Consider the following 16,375-nt stretch of genomic DNA (forward strand, 5'->3'; position numbering starts at 1 on the left):
AGTTTGGGGAAGCCCTTCTCTTTGTTAGCACCTCCCATTTTCAAAGTAGTGCTGTCATGACTTTGGCTGCTTAGATGACCTGTAGGTGGTTCAATGGCTGTCTGGTGGAACTTTCCAAACAGCTTCTCGTTCATTTTAAAGCAGTCAGTAACATGACTTCCTCGTGGGCAAGTTCAAAATACTTTCTCAAAATAAAGCAATAATGTAGATAGATTCCACATCCGATGTTTTTGTTTTAACTTTGAGTTCCACTTAGTCTAGTCTAATTTGCAAAGCCGTCAGAATATAATGGAAAACTAATGGCATCTATTCATCTAAATCTTACATGCATTTATGTTTATTTTTGTCTAGACTGAACCATATATTTGATTTCAACTGATTTAATTTATTACTGTCATGTGTACCAAGCTACAGGATTGTTTTATGCGCTTTACAAGCAGATTGTACTATACGAGTGCACCAGGGTAACAGAGCAGAGTACAAGGTAGTGTTACAGCTGCCAAGAAGGTACACAGGGATCAACATTAACATTCAAGAGGTCCATTTAAAAATCAGCTAACAGCAGGGAAGAAGCTGTTCTTGAATCTGTCCGCAGGTGTATTCAAACTTTGATATCTGCTGCCAACGCAACAGGGTGGAAGAGAGTATAACCAGGATGAGAGGGGCATTTGATTATGTTGGTTGCTTTCTTAATGCAATGGTAAGTATGGATGAAGTCAATGGATGGGAGACTGGTTTGCATGATGGACTGGGCTGTGTTTATAATATGTAGTTCCTTGCAGTCTTGGAAAGAACAGTTGCCATACCATGCAGTGATGCATCCAGATAGGATGCTTTGTATCAAAATTGATGAGTCTTTATGGACATGCAAAATGTCCTTAGCCTCTTGGGGTAGTATAGGTATGGGTGTGCTTTCATGATCATTATGTCAACATGGGTAGACCAGGTCAGGTTGTTTGTGATCAGCACTCCAAAGAACTTGATGCCCTCAACCATCTCCACCTCAGCACCATTGATCCAGACAAGGGCGTGCCTTCCACCCCACTTTCTGAAGTCAATGACCAGTTCCTTCATTTTGCTAACACTGATGGAGAGATTGTCATTTTTATGTCATGCTACGAAAGGCTCAAACTCTTTTCTATATTGGCTGGTCGTTGTCTGAGATCTGACCTATATTGGTGCAGTTGTCAACAAACCTGTAAATGGAGTTGGTGCAGAATTTGGCCACACAGTTGTGTGTATATAAGGAGCACAGTAGGAGGCTGAGTATGCAGCCTTGCAGTACACCAGTGAAGAAGATTATCGTAGTGGTGGTTTTGTTGCCTACTGCGGTCTGTTGGTCAGGAAATTGAGAATCCAGTTACAAAGTGGGAATCAGAGGATAGGATGGCATCTGGAATTCTGTCAATCTATCATTAAAGGGATGTCCGACGTCTCCAGATAGCAGTGAATTTTCAAGTTTAATTAGGTATTCCACCGAGACTTGTTCAAATGTCAAAGCTCACATGATTTGCAGTGGCCATTTTAATAAATTCTTCCCCACCTCAGTCCTGAATGGCTTACCCCTTATTTTTGGACCAAGACCTCTAGTTCTGGACTTCCCAACATTAGGAACATTCTTCTCACATCTAGCCCGTCAGTATATGATATGTAGGGAAGTTAGCAAGACATCCTTACTCCAATACTCAAATCCTCTCGCTATGAAGACCAGCATGCCATTAACTTTCCTCACCACCTGCTGCATCTGTACCCAGGTACAATCTTTGTGTCCATGTCTCGTTTTACCTCATCTTTTCTTGATCTTCTACAATTTAGATAATAATCTGCTTTCCTGTTTTTGCGACCAAAATGAATAACCTCAGATTTATCTAGGTTAGATTGTATTTACCAAGTATTTGCCCACTCAGCCAGTCTGTCCAAGTCACCCTGCAGCCTCTGAGCATCCTCCTCACAGCACAGCTTAGTGTCATTTGCAAATTTGGAGATATTGCATGTAATTCCATCATCCAAACCGTTAATGTAAACTGTGAATACCTGGGGTCCCAGCCTGGTACCCACTTATCACTGCCTACCACTCTAAAAGAGACCCATTTATTCTAACACACTGCTTCCTGTCTGCCAAATCAACTCCTACCCATATCAAGACATTACCTCCAATACCATAATTTTCCTTACTAATCTCTCATGTAGAACCTTGTCAAAAGCCTCTCCAAAGTCCAAAAGCACATCTACTGATTCACCCTTGTCCACTCTACTGGTCATATCCTCAAATAATTCCAGAAGAATGTCAAGCATGATTTCCCTTTAGTGAATATGCTAACTAGGACTGATTCTGTCTTCGCTTTCCAAATTCTCAGTTATTATATCCTTAATAATGGACTCCAGCATCCTCCCCACCATTGATGACAGGCTAATCGATCCCATAATTCCCCATTTTCTCTCGTCCTCCTTTTCTAAAAAAAAGTAGTGTGACATTAAACATTCTCCAATCCACTGAAACTTTTCCAGACTCTACAGAAAGCTGGAAAATGATCAATGTGTCCACTATTTCTAAGGCCACTTCCTTAAGTGCTCTGGGGTGCAGAACATGAGGCCTTGGGAACTTATCAGGTTTTAATCCCAATTTCCCCAATATCATTTCCCAACTAATATGAAAGTCCTTCAGTTCCTCCTTCATGCTTGACCCTCTGTTCACTAGCATTTCCTAAAGGCTATTTATGTTCTCCTTAATGAAGACAGATCCAAAGTATGTGTTCAACTGGTCTGCCATTATGAATTCACCAGATTCTAATCCAAGGGACCTACATAAAAGTCTTTAGCAGGCATTTTCTCTTTACACATAAAAGCTTTTGCAGTCAGTTTTCACGTTTTCCACAATCTTACTTTTGTGTTTTATTTTCTCCTTCCAAATTAAACCCTTTGTCCTCCTCTGCTGAATTTTAGATTTTTCCTAGTTCTCAGGTTTGCTGTTTTCTCTGGCCATTTTATGTGTCTCCTTTGTGGGAGATCAGGAAGGCAAAGCGGGGAATATGAGATAGCCTTGGCAGATAAGATTAAGGATACTGCAGAGACTCAAGTACATTAACAGCAAGACAGCAACTACAGAGAGTGAGTGAGTAGGGGCTCTTAAAGATCAAAGAGGAGGCATGCTGGTCTTCATAGCGAGAGGATTTGAGTATTGGAGTATTGGAGTAAGGAACCTCAAATGAGAGAGATATTAATTTAATATTTTGCAACAGTTTTTACTGTGGAGAATGAAATGGAGGCGAGAGAACTCAGGGAAATAAATACTGATGTTTCAAAAACAGTGCACATTACAAAAAAGTAAATGCTAGAGGTCTTTGTAAATATAAAGGTGGATAAATCTCAGGGACCTAACCTAGTCTATCCTAGAACCAAAAAAAGAGAAAATGATGGAAAATCTCAGCAAGTCTGGCAGCATCTGACGTTTCTCTCCTTACAGATGCTTACAGAGTCTAACTGACCCTTTGTCAAAGTCTATCCTAGGATGTTTTGGGAAGTTACAATGGAAATTGCAGGGGCCCTTGCAGAAATACCTGGATTATCTATAACTACAGGTGGAGTGCCAGATGATGAAAGACAGGCTAATACTGTGCCTTTAAGAAGGTATGTGAGGAGAAGCCTGGGAACTGTAAACTTGAGAGTTTGACCTCGGTGGTGGGTAAGTTGTTGGAGGTGATGCTGAAAGATACAATTTATATGCATTTGGAGAGGCAAGGAATGATTAGGTATAGTCAGCAGATTTTGTATCAGGGAAATCATCCTGCAAAAACTTGACTGAGTTTTTTGAGCAAGTAACTAAGATGATTGATGAGGGTAAAGCAGCAGACATTGGTTACCTGAACTTCAGCAAAGCCCTTGACAAGGTTCCATACAGTTAACAAATTAGTAAAGTTAGATTACACGAATTCAGGGTGAGTTTGCCAATTGAATACATAATTGGCTCAACCAAAGATTGACTGGTGGTGGAGGATTTTTTTTTGGACATTAGGCATGTGACCAGTAGTATTCCACAGGGAACAATGCCAGGTTCATTTTTGTTATTAATTTATATAAATGATCTAAGGTGAGAATATAGAAGGCACAGTTAATAAGTTTGCGTATGACACCAAAATTGGTGGTATGATAGGTAGTGAGGAAGGTTATCTGAAATTACCAAGAGATTTTGATCAATTGGGTCAATGGATTGCGAAGTGGCAGATGGAGCTTAATTTGGATAAGAGAGAGGCATTGCATTTTGGTAAAACAAACAAGGGCTGAACTTATACAATTAAAAGTAGAGCCTTGGGTAGTGTTGTAACAAGGAGACCTAGGGGTTTAGATAGCTAATTCTTTGGAAGTTTGCATCACATTCAAACATTCATCACATTTAAGATGTTTAGCACACTTGTCTTCACTGCTGAGACCTTCTGAGTACAGGAGTTGGGACATCAGTGAGGTCTCTTCTGGAGTATCCAGTTTCTGATGCTCCATCGTAGGAAGGATATTATTAAACTGGACAGGGTGCAGAAAAGATTCATCAGGATGTTGCTAGGAATGGAGGATTTGAGTTACAAGCGGATAGTCTTGGACTTTTTTCACTGGAGCATGGGAGGTTGAGGGATGACCTTATTAAAGTTTATAAAATCATGACGGGTATAGGTAAAATGAATGGCTGGTGTCTTTTCGCAAGGGCTGGGGATTTCAAAACGGCGGGGGGGGGGATTACTTTTAAGGTTAGAGGAGAAAGACATAAGGCATTGTTTTTTTTTAAATAAACATGTGTGGAATGAGCTTCCTGAGGGAATGGTGGATGCGCATACAGTTACAATGTTTAAAAGACATTTGAATAAGTACATCAATAAGAAATGTTTGGAGGGACATGGTCCAAACACAGGCAGGTGGGACTGGTTTAGTTTGGAATTATGGTCGGCTTGGACTGCTTAGACCGAAGGCTCTGTTTCCATACATATGACTCTAGGACTCGAATCCAGAGTCACTAAAGTTATTATTTCGCCATTCAGGTTAGTTTCTGTGAAGTCATCAAGACATAGCACTGAGCTAGCACAGCAGGTTTCAGATTTGATTCTGTTTGTCAAGTTAAATGATTTTATTCACTGTTTAGAGCATTACATATAGTTTTGATGTTCCAGGGTAGCAAAATTCATCTTAACTTTCCTTTTGCGATTGTTATCAGTTAGCTCAGCTGGAAAGTGGTCATATGGAATAGATTGGACCCCACATTTGTGTTCTTCACAGCCGAATGTCCAAATACTTCAGTGAATCACACAAAGATTGCAAACCAATGTAAAACTGCACCCAGTGGAAAGGAATTAAATTAGAAGAGGCTGACGTGTAAAAGATCCATTTAAACAATGAAAACACACAAACATGTTCATTCTGGTTTACTCATACTAGCTAGGAACACAGGAGTATGTGTTCAGCCTCTCGAGCTGGCTAGCCAGTATATTTTGCCTGTCCCTAAACATGGTTATGAAGGGAGCGCTGAGCTGCTTTCTCGAACTGCTGCAGTACACAAGCAGACCCACAATACTCAGAGAATTCCAGGATTTCCACCCAGCAACAGTGAAGGAATGACGCAGATGGTGGAAAGGCTCTGGGGAGTCAGGATGGGAGTTACTCGATGCAGTATTCCTAGCCTCTAACCGAGTCTTGTAGCCACTGTGTTTATGTGGCAAGTCCAGTTGTACTGCTGGTCAGTGGTAATCCAAGAATATTGAAGATGGGGAATTCAATGATAACACCACTAAATATCAAGGGGCAGTGGTAGCTTGTCTCTTATTGGAAATGGTCATTGCCTGGCATTATATGGCATAAATGTTACTTGCTACTTGTCAGCAAAAACCTGGATACCGTCCAGATCTTGCTGCATGTGAACGTGCACTGCTTCAGTATCTAAGGAAAATTTAAGGAAGGATCACTGGATCCGAAAGAAAATCTCTCTCTCTCTCTCCACATATGCTGCCAGCTTTTCCAAAATTTGTTTTTGTTACAGTATCCGAGGAGGTTTCAAATGGTGAACACCATGCAATCAGCAAACATCCCTGTTTCTGACCTGATCATGAAGGAAAGGTCATTGATGAAGCAACTGAAGATGTGTGGACCTAGGATATTATCCTAAGGAATTTGTGTAGAGATGTGCAGCAGCTGAGATGATTGACCTTCAACAACACAACCATCTTTCTATATGCCAAGTACGACTTTAACTGGCAGAGAGTTTGCCACCAATACCCATTGGCTCCAATTATGCTGGAGCTCCTTGATGCCACAGTATATTGAATGTAGCCTCGATGTCACAGGCTGTCACTCTCCGCTCATCTTTGGCATTCAATTCTTCTGTTCATATAACAAAGAAGATTGATGGGTGCACAGTAGTGGATGTGATCTATATGCACTTCATTAAGGCATTCAACGAGGTTCCCCATGGGAGCCTGGTTAGCAAAGTTAGATCTCACGGAATACAGGGTGAACTAGCCATTTGGATACAGAACTGGTTCAAAGGTACAAGATAGAGGGTGGTGGTGGAGAGTTGTCTTTCAGACGAGAGGCCTGTGACCAGTGAAGTGCTACAAGGATCGGTGCTGGGTCCTCTACTTTTTGTCATTTACATAAATAGTTTGGATGCGAGCATAAGAGGTACAGTTAGTAAGTTTGCAGATGACACCAAAATTGCAGGTGTAGTGGACAGTGAAGGAGGTTACCTCAGATTACAACAGAATCTTGACCAGATGGGACAATGGGCTGTGGAGTGGCAGATGGAGTTTGATTTCGATAAATGCAAGATGCTTCATTTTGGGAAAACAAATGTTAGCAGAAATTAGCAGGAATGTTGCTGAACAAAGAGACCTTGGAGTGCAGATTCATAGCTCCTTGAAAGTAGAGTTGCGGGTAGGTAGGATAGTGAAGGTGGCGTTTGGTATGCTTTCCTTTATTGGTCAGAGTACTGAGTACAGGAGTTGGGAGGTCATGTTGCAGCTGGACGGGACATTGGTTAGGCCACTGTTGGAATACTGCATGCAATTCTGGTCTCCTTCCTATCGGAAAGACGTTGCAAAACCTGAAAGGGCTCAGAAAAGATTTACAAGGATGTTGCCAGGGTTGGAGGATTTGAGCTATAGGGAGATGCTGAATAGGCTGAGGCTGTTTTCCCTGGAGTGTCGGAGACTGAGGTGACATGAGAGAGGATTAGGTAAATAGAAAAGGCCTTTTCCCTGGGGTGGGGGAGTCCAGAACTAAAGGGCATATGTTTAGGATGAAAGGGGTAAAATTTTTAAAAAAAGAGACCTAAGGGGCAACTTTTTCACGCAGAGGGTGGTGTGTGTGGAATGGGCTGCAAGAGGAAGTGGTGGAGACTGTTACAACAACATTTAAAAGGCATCTGGATGGGTACATGAATAGGAAGGATTTAGAGGGATACGGCTGGCAAATGGGAGTAGATTAATTTAGGATATCTAGTCGGCATGGACAAATTGGACTGTTTCCGTGCTGTACATCTCTACAACTAATTGGCAAGAGTAAGTTTTAGGATCAATAAAAGTCACAAGAAATTATTTAAAAAGGGTGAGAGCTATTCAAATATTCATACTTTAAAACTAGACTCTACAACACTCAAGTTGGTAATTACAATGATTTATGGCTAGTGCAGCCCCAATCATGAAGCATATCAAACTAAAATTTTCAAAAGCAAAGATCAACTTTACTGTCACAAGCTAAAATTATTAGCGCAATTTTAAAAGTACAAATAAAGTTCCTCCTTCTAATTTTGCTATATTCATATCTAATTGAACACTGAGTAAGATGGAAAAAAGAAAAATTCGGAGGGAGTAAGGATATGAAGATTTAATATTAATATCAAACAAGCAACTTACAATGGGATCTTTGCACCAGTGACCAAATAGAGCATCAGAAATTTTCTTAAAAAAAAAACAAAGAACCCACAGACTGACGAGGGGAGAGGCCATTTTGGGTTTGGTACTCGGCAATGAGCCAGGACAAGTGTCAGATCTCGTGGTGGGAGAGCACTTCGGTGACAGTGATCACAACTGCCTCACATTTACCATAGCCTTGGAGAGGAAAAGGAGCAGTTACCAAGGCAAGATATTTAATTGAGTAAATGGAAATTAGGACGCTATCAGACAGGAGTTGGGGAGTACAGACTGGGAGCAATTGTTCCACAGAAAGGGCACAGCAAACATGTGGAGACTATTTAAGGAGCAGTTGTTGCAACTGATGCACGAATTTGTTCCTCTGAGACAGGTGAGAAGGGGTAAGATTAGGGAACCTTAGATGACGAGAACAGAGGAGCTTCTCGTCAAACGGAAGAAGGCAGCCTATGTAAGGTGGAGGAAGCAAGGATCTAGCACAGCTGTAGAGGATTACAGGCTTGTAGAAAGGAGCTCAGAAATGGACTGAGGAGAGCCAGGAGGGGGCACAAAAAAGGCTTGGCAGGAAGGATTAGAGAGAACCACAAGGCATTTTACTCATACGTGAGGAATAAGACAATAATTAGGGAGAAGGTAGGGCCAATCAGGGATAGCAGAGGGAACTTGTGCGTGGAGTCTGAGCAGATAGGGGAAGCCTTAAATGAGTGTTTTGCTTCAGTCTTCATCAAGGAAAGGGAACTTGTTGTGAACAAAAATTTTGAGGAGCTGGGATACTGTCTTGACCAGATCAAGATTGATGAAGTTGATGTGCTGGACATTTTGGAAAACATTAAGATTGATAAGTCCCCAGAGCCAGACCAGATTTATCCTAGGCTGCTCAGGGAAGGAGAAAGGAGGTTGCTAAGCCACTGGCGAGGATATTTGCCGCCTCACTCTCCACGGGAGTCATATCTGAGAATTGGAAGGAGGCAAATGTTGTTCCTCTTTTCAAGGGTAAAGGTAAATCCCTGGCAATTACAGACCAATCAGTCTTACGTCTGTGGTCAGCAAAGTTTTGGAAAGAATTCTGAGGGATAGGATTTATGACTATTTGGCAAAGCATAGTGTGATTAAAGGCAGTCAGCATGGCTTTGTGAGGGGTAGGTCAAGCCTCACAAATCTTACTGAGTTCTTTGATGTGATAAGTTAGGTCGACGAAGGTCAAACAGTGGATGTGGTGTATATGGACTTCAGCAAGGCATTTGATAAGGTTTTCTATGGTAGGCTCATTCATAAAGTTAGGAAGTATGGGATACAGGGATATTTGGCTGTCTGGATTCAGAATTGGTTGGCTGACAGAAGGCAGAGAGTGAGTGTAGATGGAAAGTATTCTGCCTGGAGGTCAGTGTTGAGTGGGGTCCCGCAGGTCTCTGTTCTTGGGCCTCTGCTCTTTGTAGTTTTATAAATGACTTGGATGAGGAGGTTGAGGGGTGGGTTAGTAAATTTGTAGATGACACAAACGTTGGAATTGCCATCGATAGTATCAAGGGCTACTGCAGGCTGCAGCACAATACAGACAGGATGCAGAGCTGGGCTGAGAAGTGGCCAGATGGAGTTCAACCTGGATAAATGTGAAGTGATGCATTTTGGAAGGTCAAACTCAAATGCTGAATATAGGATTATAGACAGGACTCTTGGCAGGATGGAAGAAGAGGGATCTGGGTGTGCAAGGACATAGATCCCTCAAAGTTGCCACCCAAGTGGTTAGGGTTGTTAAGAAAGCAAATGGTGTTTTGGCTTTCATTAACAGGGCGATCGAGTTTAAGAGCCGTGAGGTTTTGCTGCGGCTCTACAAGTCCCTGGTGAGAATAGACTTGGAATACTGTGTCCAGTTCTGGTTGCCCTACTATAGGAAAGATACAGAGGCTTTTGAAATGGTGCAAAGAAGGGCTTGCCTTATGAAGAAAGGTTAAATAAACTCAGACTTTTCTCTCTAGGGAGAAGGAGGAAGAGTGGAGACCTGATCGAGGTATACAAGATAATGAGTGGAATAGATAGAGTCAATAGCCAGAGACGTTTCCCCAGGGCAGGATTGACTGGTACGAGGAGTCATAGTTTTAAGATATTAGGAGAAAGGTATAGAGGAGACGTCAGAGGTAGGTTCTTTAAGCAGAGTTGTGAATGCGTGGAATGCGTTGCCAGCTGTGGTGGTGGAAGCAGAGTCATTGGGGACATTTAAGTGACTGCTGGACATGCACATGGATAGCAGTGAGTTGATGGGTGCATAGGTTATTATATTTTACATTAGGATTAAACCTCGGCACAACATCGTGGGCCGAAGGGTCTTTTCTGTGCTGTACTTTTCTATGGTCTATGTAACTGCAGATGCTGGAAATTAGAAAGAAAAACAGAAAATGCTGGAAAAACTCAGCAGATCTGGCAGCATCTGTGGAAAGAAAGCAGAGTTAATGCTTCAGGTCCTTCTTCAATAACATCAGTAATTTTCTGTTCTCCAAAGAAGCATAGTAAAGTTCCAACAACAAGGTAATTATTTGTTAGGTCCAAATATTTTACATTATAATATCTTTGTATTATCAGGCTGACGTGCATTCATTCTTCAACAAATTCAAGTTTTGGGAGACATGAGGAAGAAAGAAAGTATTCAAATAAGATCTTGTCAAAACAACTTCAAGTAACTTTGGCTAATGTGTGCCACTATCTAAGAAAGGTGGTAAGGAAAAGCCAGGGAACTATAGACCGGTGAGCCAAACATCAATTGTGGGCAAGTTGTTGGAGGGAATCCTGAGGGACAAAATGTACATGTATTTGGAAAGGCAAGGAGTGATTAGGGATAGTCAGCATGGCTTTGTGCATGGGAAATCATGTCTAACAAACTTGATTAAGTTTTTTGAAGAAGTAACAAAGACGATTAATGAGAACAGAATGGTGGATGTGATCTATATAGACCTCAGTAAGGAGTTCGACAAGGCTCCTCATGGAAGATTGATTAGCAAGACTGGAGGCCTGGGACCATGGTGTGTTACAAGGATCGGTGCTGGGTCCACTGGTTTTCATCATTTATACAGATGATTTGGATGTGAACATAGGAGGTATAGTTAGTACAACAGGATCTTGATCAGATGGGCCAATGGGGTGGGGAGTGGCGGATGAAGTTTAATTTAGATAAATGCAAGGTGCTGCATTTGGAAAAGCAAATCAGAGCAGGACTTTTCCACTTAATGGTAAGGTCCTGGAAGTGCTGCTGAACAAAGAGACTTGGGAGTGCAGGTTCATAGCTTCTTGAAAGTAGAGTCACAGATAGATAGGACAGTGAAGGCGGCGTTTGGTATGCTTTCCTTTATTGGTCAGACCGTTGAATATAGGAGTTGGGAGGTCATGCTGCGGTTGTACAGGACATGGGTTAGGCCACATTTGAAATATTGCATGCAATTCTGGTCTCCTTCCTATCAGAAGGATTTGTGAAACTTGAAAGGGTTCCGAAAAAAATTACAAGGATGTTGCCAGGTTGAAAGAGGAGTTTAGGGAGAGGCTGAAAAGGCTGGGGCTATTTTTCCAGCAGCGTCAGAGGGTGTAGAGTGACCTTTTAGAGGTTTATAAAATCATGAGGGCATGGATAGGATAAATAGACAAGGTCTTTCCCTGGGGTGAGGGAGTCCAGAGTAAGAGGGCATAGGTTTAGGGTGAGAAGGGAAAGTTATAAAAGGGACATAAGGAGCAACTCTTTCACACGAAGGGTGGTGCATGTATAGAACGAGCTGCTAGCGGAAGTGGTGGAGGCTGGTACAATTACAGCATTTAAAAGGCATCTTGCTGAATATATAAATAGAAAGGGTTTAAAGGGATATAGGTCAAGTGCTGGCAAATGGGACTAGATTAGGTTAGGATAGCTGGTCAGCATGGATGAGTTAGACCAAAAGGTCTGATTCCATGCTGTACATCTCTATGACTCTAGGTTATGCTAATAGATTCAAAATAATATTTATGCCATTGCTGTAGAGTATTAGAGTTCTTCTACAATGCTCCAAAGAATACAGTGCCAATTGCAATGTGCTGTAACACTGAGTAATAGAGCAATTGGTCACACCAACTATATATTTTATTTCACTTTTGCATACCACAATGTACTCTTAACATATATTTAACTTTCTCTCATAATAATGAAATCTTGAAAAACAAAGGTTTAATACAGACAAAATTCTGATATACAAAACAAATATACTGTTCCGCAATATCCTACTGGCGCACAGAAACACCTATTTGCCCGATATAATAAAGACATTTTCAAGTCATATAACCTAATTCTCATACACATCTGTGGCCATTAATTACCAAGTTAATCGACAATTTCAAATTTGGCATTTAAAAGTCTTAGGACAATTTAAATCAAACTTACTCGCATGTTTATCAGCAAGTACTATTAGACTGTTTGAAATATCCCTGCGTCGGTAAAAACAGACAACCTTTGCTTCCACATTGCCACTTGGAGTCTGGAAAGAACAGAAGTCAAAATATCAATTCATGCTTTTTAGGGCACAGACTTCTATATCATAGTTAATAAGAAAAATAGAAGTGCATGGATGATTAAGTGACGTTTCCAACAGTGTGTGCATGTAAGCATGCACATGTTTTATAACATCCTGCATTTACAAAAATAATACAAAGGATTGAGGAAGATGGGTGTGAATCAAAGACCTGAAATTAGGTGGTGTACATATTTAGTATATTATTTATTATGTCTCTTCTCTGCCAAATAGAAAACTGGGTTCATTGCTTTTCTTGATGCCATTTCAATTATATCTTTAAAACTATTCCACCTTTAAAAACACTCAAGCAAAACAGGCTGGTTAAACCAACTTGCAAATAATGTGCAAGTGATGCTTGAGCTAACATGCTTTGCAATTTTCCTCCTCAGTATTACAGTACTCTCTCATTTCTTTTGGGGAGATGGCTTTAACCTGAGTGAATAGGCAATTAAAATGCACTCAAAGTCACCAAAAAAATCAAATGACAAAATTTACCCTACTCTAAACAACAGGCTACAAGGACATCAACTGACTGATGCAGGCTTGGCACTGACGCACAGATGTGCCCATTACAGCATAAGTTTCAGACTGCAATTTTTATTATTAGCTGAGCTGGGAAGCAGGAATTAAAGACTTAAGCTTTTTTAAAAACTCTTGTGGTACACAAGCTCCTCAGAAGGAACAGCATATGTGGAGACCATCCCCTTCACTATCTTCACCTTCCTTCCCAAATACGAGGCAAAGTTATGACATTTTTAGCCCATTACCTTCTGCTCTAGATGTCAGTGTGATTAACCTGCTCTGAACTGCTTCCAATGCATTTCATCCTTCCTTAAATAAGGTGACCAGAACTGTGCGCAGTATTCCAGATAGATTCCACTTTTGATGCATGTTTGTGTGCAATACCTCCCGTTATTGCTCAGTCTTCTTAAGCCAATCTTCTAAAAATTACACAATGGGCCTGGAGCAGAGGTTGGAGAAACGAGTGTACGTGTGTTCTCAGGGTAAGGTTGCAGCCCTTTGAATGATACTTCACTGATAATTCATTGCCAATTGCCATATTCATTCTTTCCTATTCTTCTGAGCCCTTAACTCTGAGGTTGCTCCAGCATGCCAACCCCAACTTGTTCCCATGCAATGCTATCTACTGAATACTTACCATAAGATTAATAAATATCTACCACAAATGAAGTCAGCACCCAGGAATTTCACCCCACCCATACACAGAAGGGGAAAACTATTTAAATAACACAGGTTTGCATTCAGGCAACAAAACTTTACAAATGCATCAATAAAGTCTACATATACAACATCAGTTTCATCACCTTCAGCTATATACACTCAGTTCGTCAAAAAAAATTAGAAAAGGTGCACGGATACCTTTGATATTAAAGAATGACAAGGTCATGACTGAGAAGATCTTGGCTCAAAAACATTCACGAGTAGAATCGGTATGGATGGACATTAGGATTAGAAGTGAGCCAGGTACAGGCTCATTGCCAGTCATAATGCTGTTGCATAGAACATTAAAACAATATTGAAACTTATAATAAAGATAATGGAATGGGTTGACTTAAAGTTCATAAACAGATTGGGACAATCAACTTGGAAAAGGTGGTCTAGAAGGTCCGTTTGTTGAATGTTTTAGTTACAGTTTCCAGCAGTAATGCTTTGAGGAACCAAAAGCTAATTTAACTCTGATACTGTGTGAAGTTGCAGAAGTTACTTGGTGATGTCACAGCAAATGATCCACTGGGGAATACAACTGGATTCAATAATAGGTCTGAAAATGTTATACACCATCATAAGCAAAAATTTTAATAGGAAACAAAGCTAATTACATAGGTATGAGGGGCGAGCTGGCTAAGGTATATGGGCAAGGTGAACAGATCAAAAGGTGAGGCAGTACACAAACACTTAAAGGCGCTTAAAGAAGCAACTGAAAGTGTTCAACTAAAACTTAATGATACGAAAATCAGAGGAGTTGTAGACAGTGAGGAAGGATGTGGCAGGTTACAGCAGGATATAGAGAAGCTGCAGAGTTGGGCAGAAAGGTGGCAAATGGAGTTCAATGTAGCTAAGTGTGAGGTGATTCACTTTGATAAGAGTAACAAAAAGATGGGGTACTGGGCTAATGGTCGGATACTTGGTAGTGTGGAAGAGCAGAGGGATCTTGGTGTCCATGTACACAGATCTCTGAAAGTTGCCACCCAGGTAAATAGTGCAGTGAAGAAGGCATATGGCGTACTGGCTTTTATTGGTAGAGGAATTGAGTTCCGGAGTCCTGAGGTCATGCTGCAGTTGTATAAGACTCTGGTGCGGCCGCATCTGGAATAGTGTGTGCAGTTTTGGTCGCCATACTATAGGAAGGATGTGGAGGCACTGGAACGGGTGCAGAGGAAGTTTACCAGGATGTTGCCTGGTATGGTAGGAAGATCCTATGAGGAAAGGCTGAGGCACTTGGGGTTGTTTTCATTGGAGAAAAGAAGGTTTAGGGGTGACTTGATAGAGGTGTACAAGATGATTAGGGGGTTAGATAGGGTTGACAGTGAGAACCTTTTTCCACGTATGGAGTCAGCTATTACAAGGGGGCATAGCTTTAAATTAAGGGGGGGTAGATATAGGACTGATGTTAGGGGTAGGTTCTTCACTCAGCGAGTCATAAGTTCATGGAATGCCCTGCCAGTAGCAGTGGTGGACTCTCCCTCTTTATGGGTATTTAAGCGGGCATTGGATAGGTATATGGAGGATAGTGGGTTAGTGTAGGTTAGGTGGGCTTTGATCGGCGCAACATCGAGGGCCGAAGGGCCTGTACTGCGCTGTATTCTTCTATGTTCTATGTTCTAAAATACATTGCATTGAAAGACAAAACCTCAGCAAGACCAATCTATTTGTGGCTTCCTGAGAATAAAGAAAATATCAGATTATGAGCTACAGGGAGAGGCTGAACAGGCTGGAGCTGTCTTCCCTGGAGCGTTGGAGGCTGAGGGGTGACCTTATAGAGGTTTACAAAATTATGAGGGGCACGGATAGGGTGAATAGGCAAAGTCTTTTATCTGGGGTCAGGGAATCCAAAGCTAGACAGCATAGGTTTAGAGTGAGAGGGGAAAGATATAAAAGACACTTAAGGGGCAACTTTTTCACACGGGGGTGGTACGGTTAAGGAATGAGCTGCCAGAGGAAGTGGTGGAGGCTGGTACAATTGCAAATTTTTAGAGGCATTTGTATGGGTATATGAATAGGAAGGGTTTGGAGACATATGGGCCAGGTACTGGCAGGTGGGATGAGATTGGGTTGGGATATCTGGTCGGCATGGACGGGTTGGACAGAAGGGTCTGTTTCCATGCTATACATCTCTATGACTCCATGTTGCAGAAAAGAACAGTAAATTTGAAAATTTGGTATATTTTAAAAAGCAATGGAGAGCCGCTAAGAGTTGATAAAAAGGTAAATGAAATATACTAGTCAGGAATATAATATATCAGAAGAGTTTAAGAAATATATAAAAAGGAATAGAACAGCTAAAGTAAACTTTAATCTATTAGCAAAGACAGGCAAAACTATTATGGAGAATGAGGAAATGGCAGAGGCATTGAACAAATAGTTCATCGTCTTTACAGTAGAAGACAAGATGAGATTAATAGGAGAATGGAAATTAAGTCAATATCAAAAGATATTGTAGAAACTCACTGAACTAAAACAAAACCTCAAGGATCTTATGGTCTACATTCTGGGGTTCTAAAGAAACAACTACAGAAATTGCGGGTGCAATAGCTATGGTTTTCTGAAATGTCTTAAGATTTTGGAAGGATTTAAACAAATTAGAAATAAACAAATATAACATAGGTCAGTCAGCCTGATATCAATCATCTAGAAAATGCTGAAATCTATTGTTAACAATAAGTTGTCTAAATGTACTTACGAAAGCATAGTATGATTAGAATAAGT

The 16,375-nt window shown here is 41.0% G+C and overlaps 1 protein-coding gene across 9 annotated transcripts in view; it reads right to left on the reverse strand.

Moving 5' to 3' along the window:
* mta3 (metastasis associated 1 family, member 3) overlaps window positions 1–16,375 on the reverse strand; it is a 242,560-nt gene that overhangs the window by 219,721 nt on the left and 6,464 nt on the right. For all 9 annotated transcript variants that reach the window (XM_072580676.1, XM_072580680.1, XM_072580681.1 and 6 more), the window contains one exon: window positions 12,298–12,391. In XM_072580676.1, the coding sequence (XP_072436777.1) occupies window positions 12,298–12,391 (94 nt within the window). The remainder of the gene's footprint in view (window positions 1–12,297; window positions 12,392–16,375) is intronic.

Source organism: Chiloscyllium punctatum, chromosome 11 (assembly GCF_047496795.1).
Source record: "Chiloscyllium punctatum isolate Juve2018m chromosome 11, sChiPun1.3, whole genome shotgun sequence".
Classification (NCBI taxonomy): domain Eukaryota; kingdom Metazoa; phylum Chordata; class Chondrichthyes; order Orectolobiformes; family Hemiscylliidae; genus Chiloscyllium; species Chiloscyllium punctatum.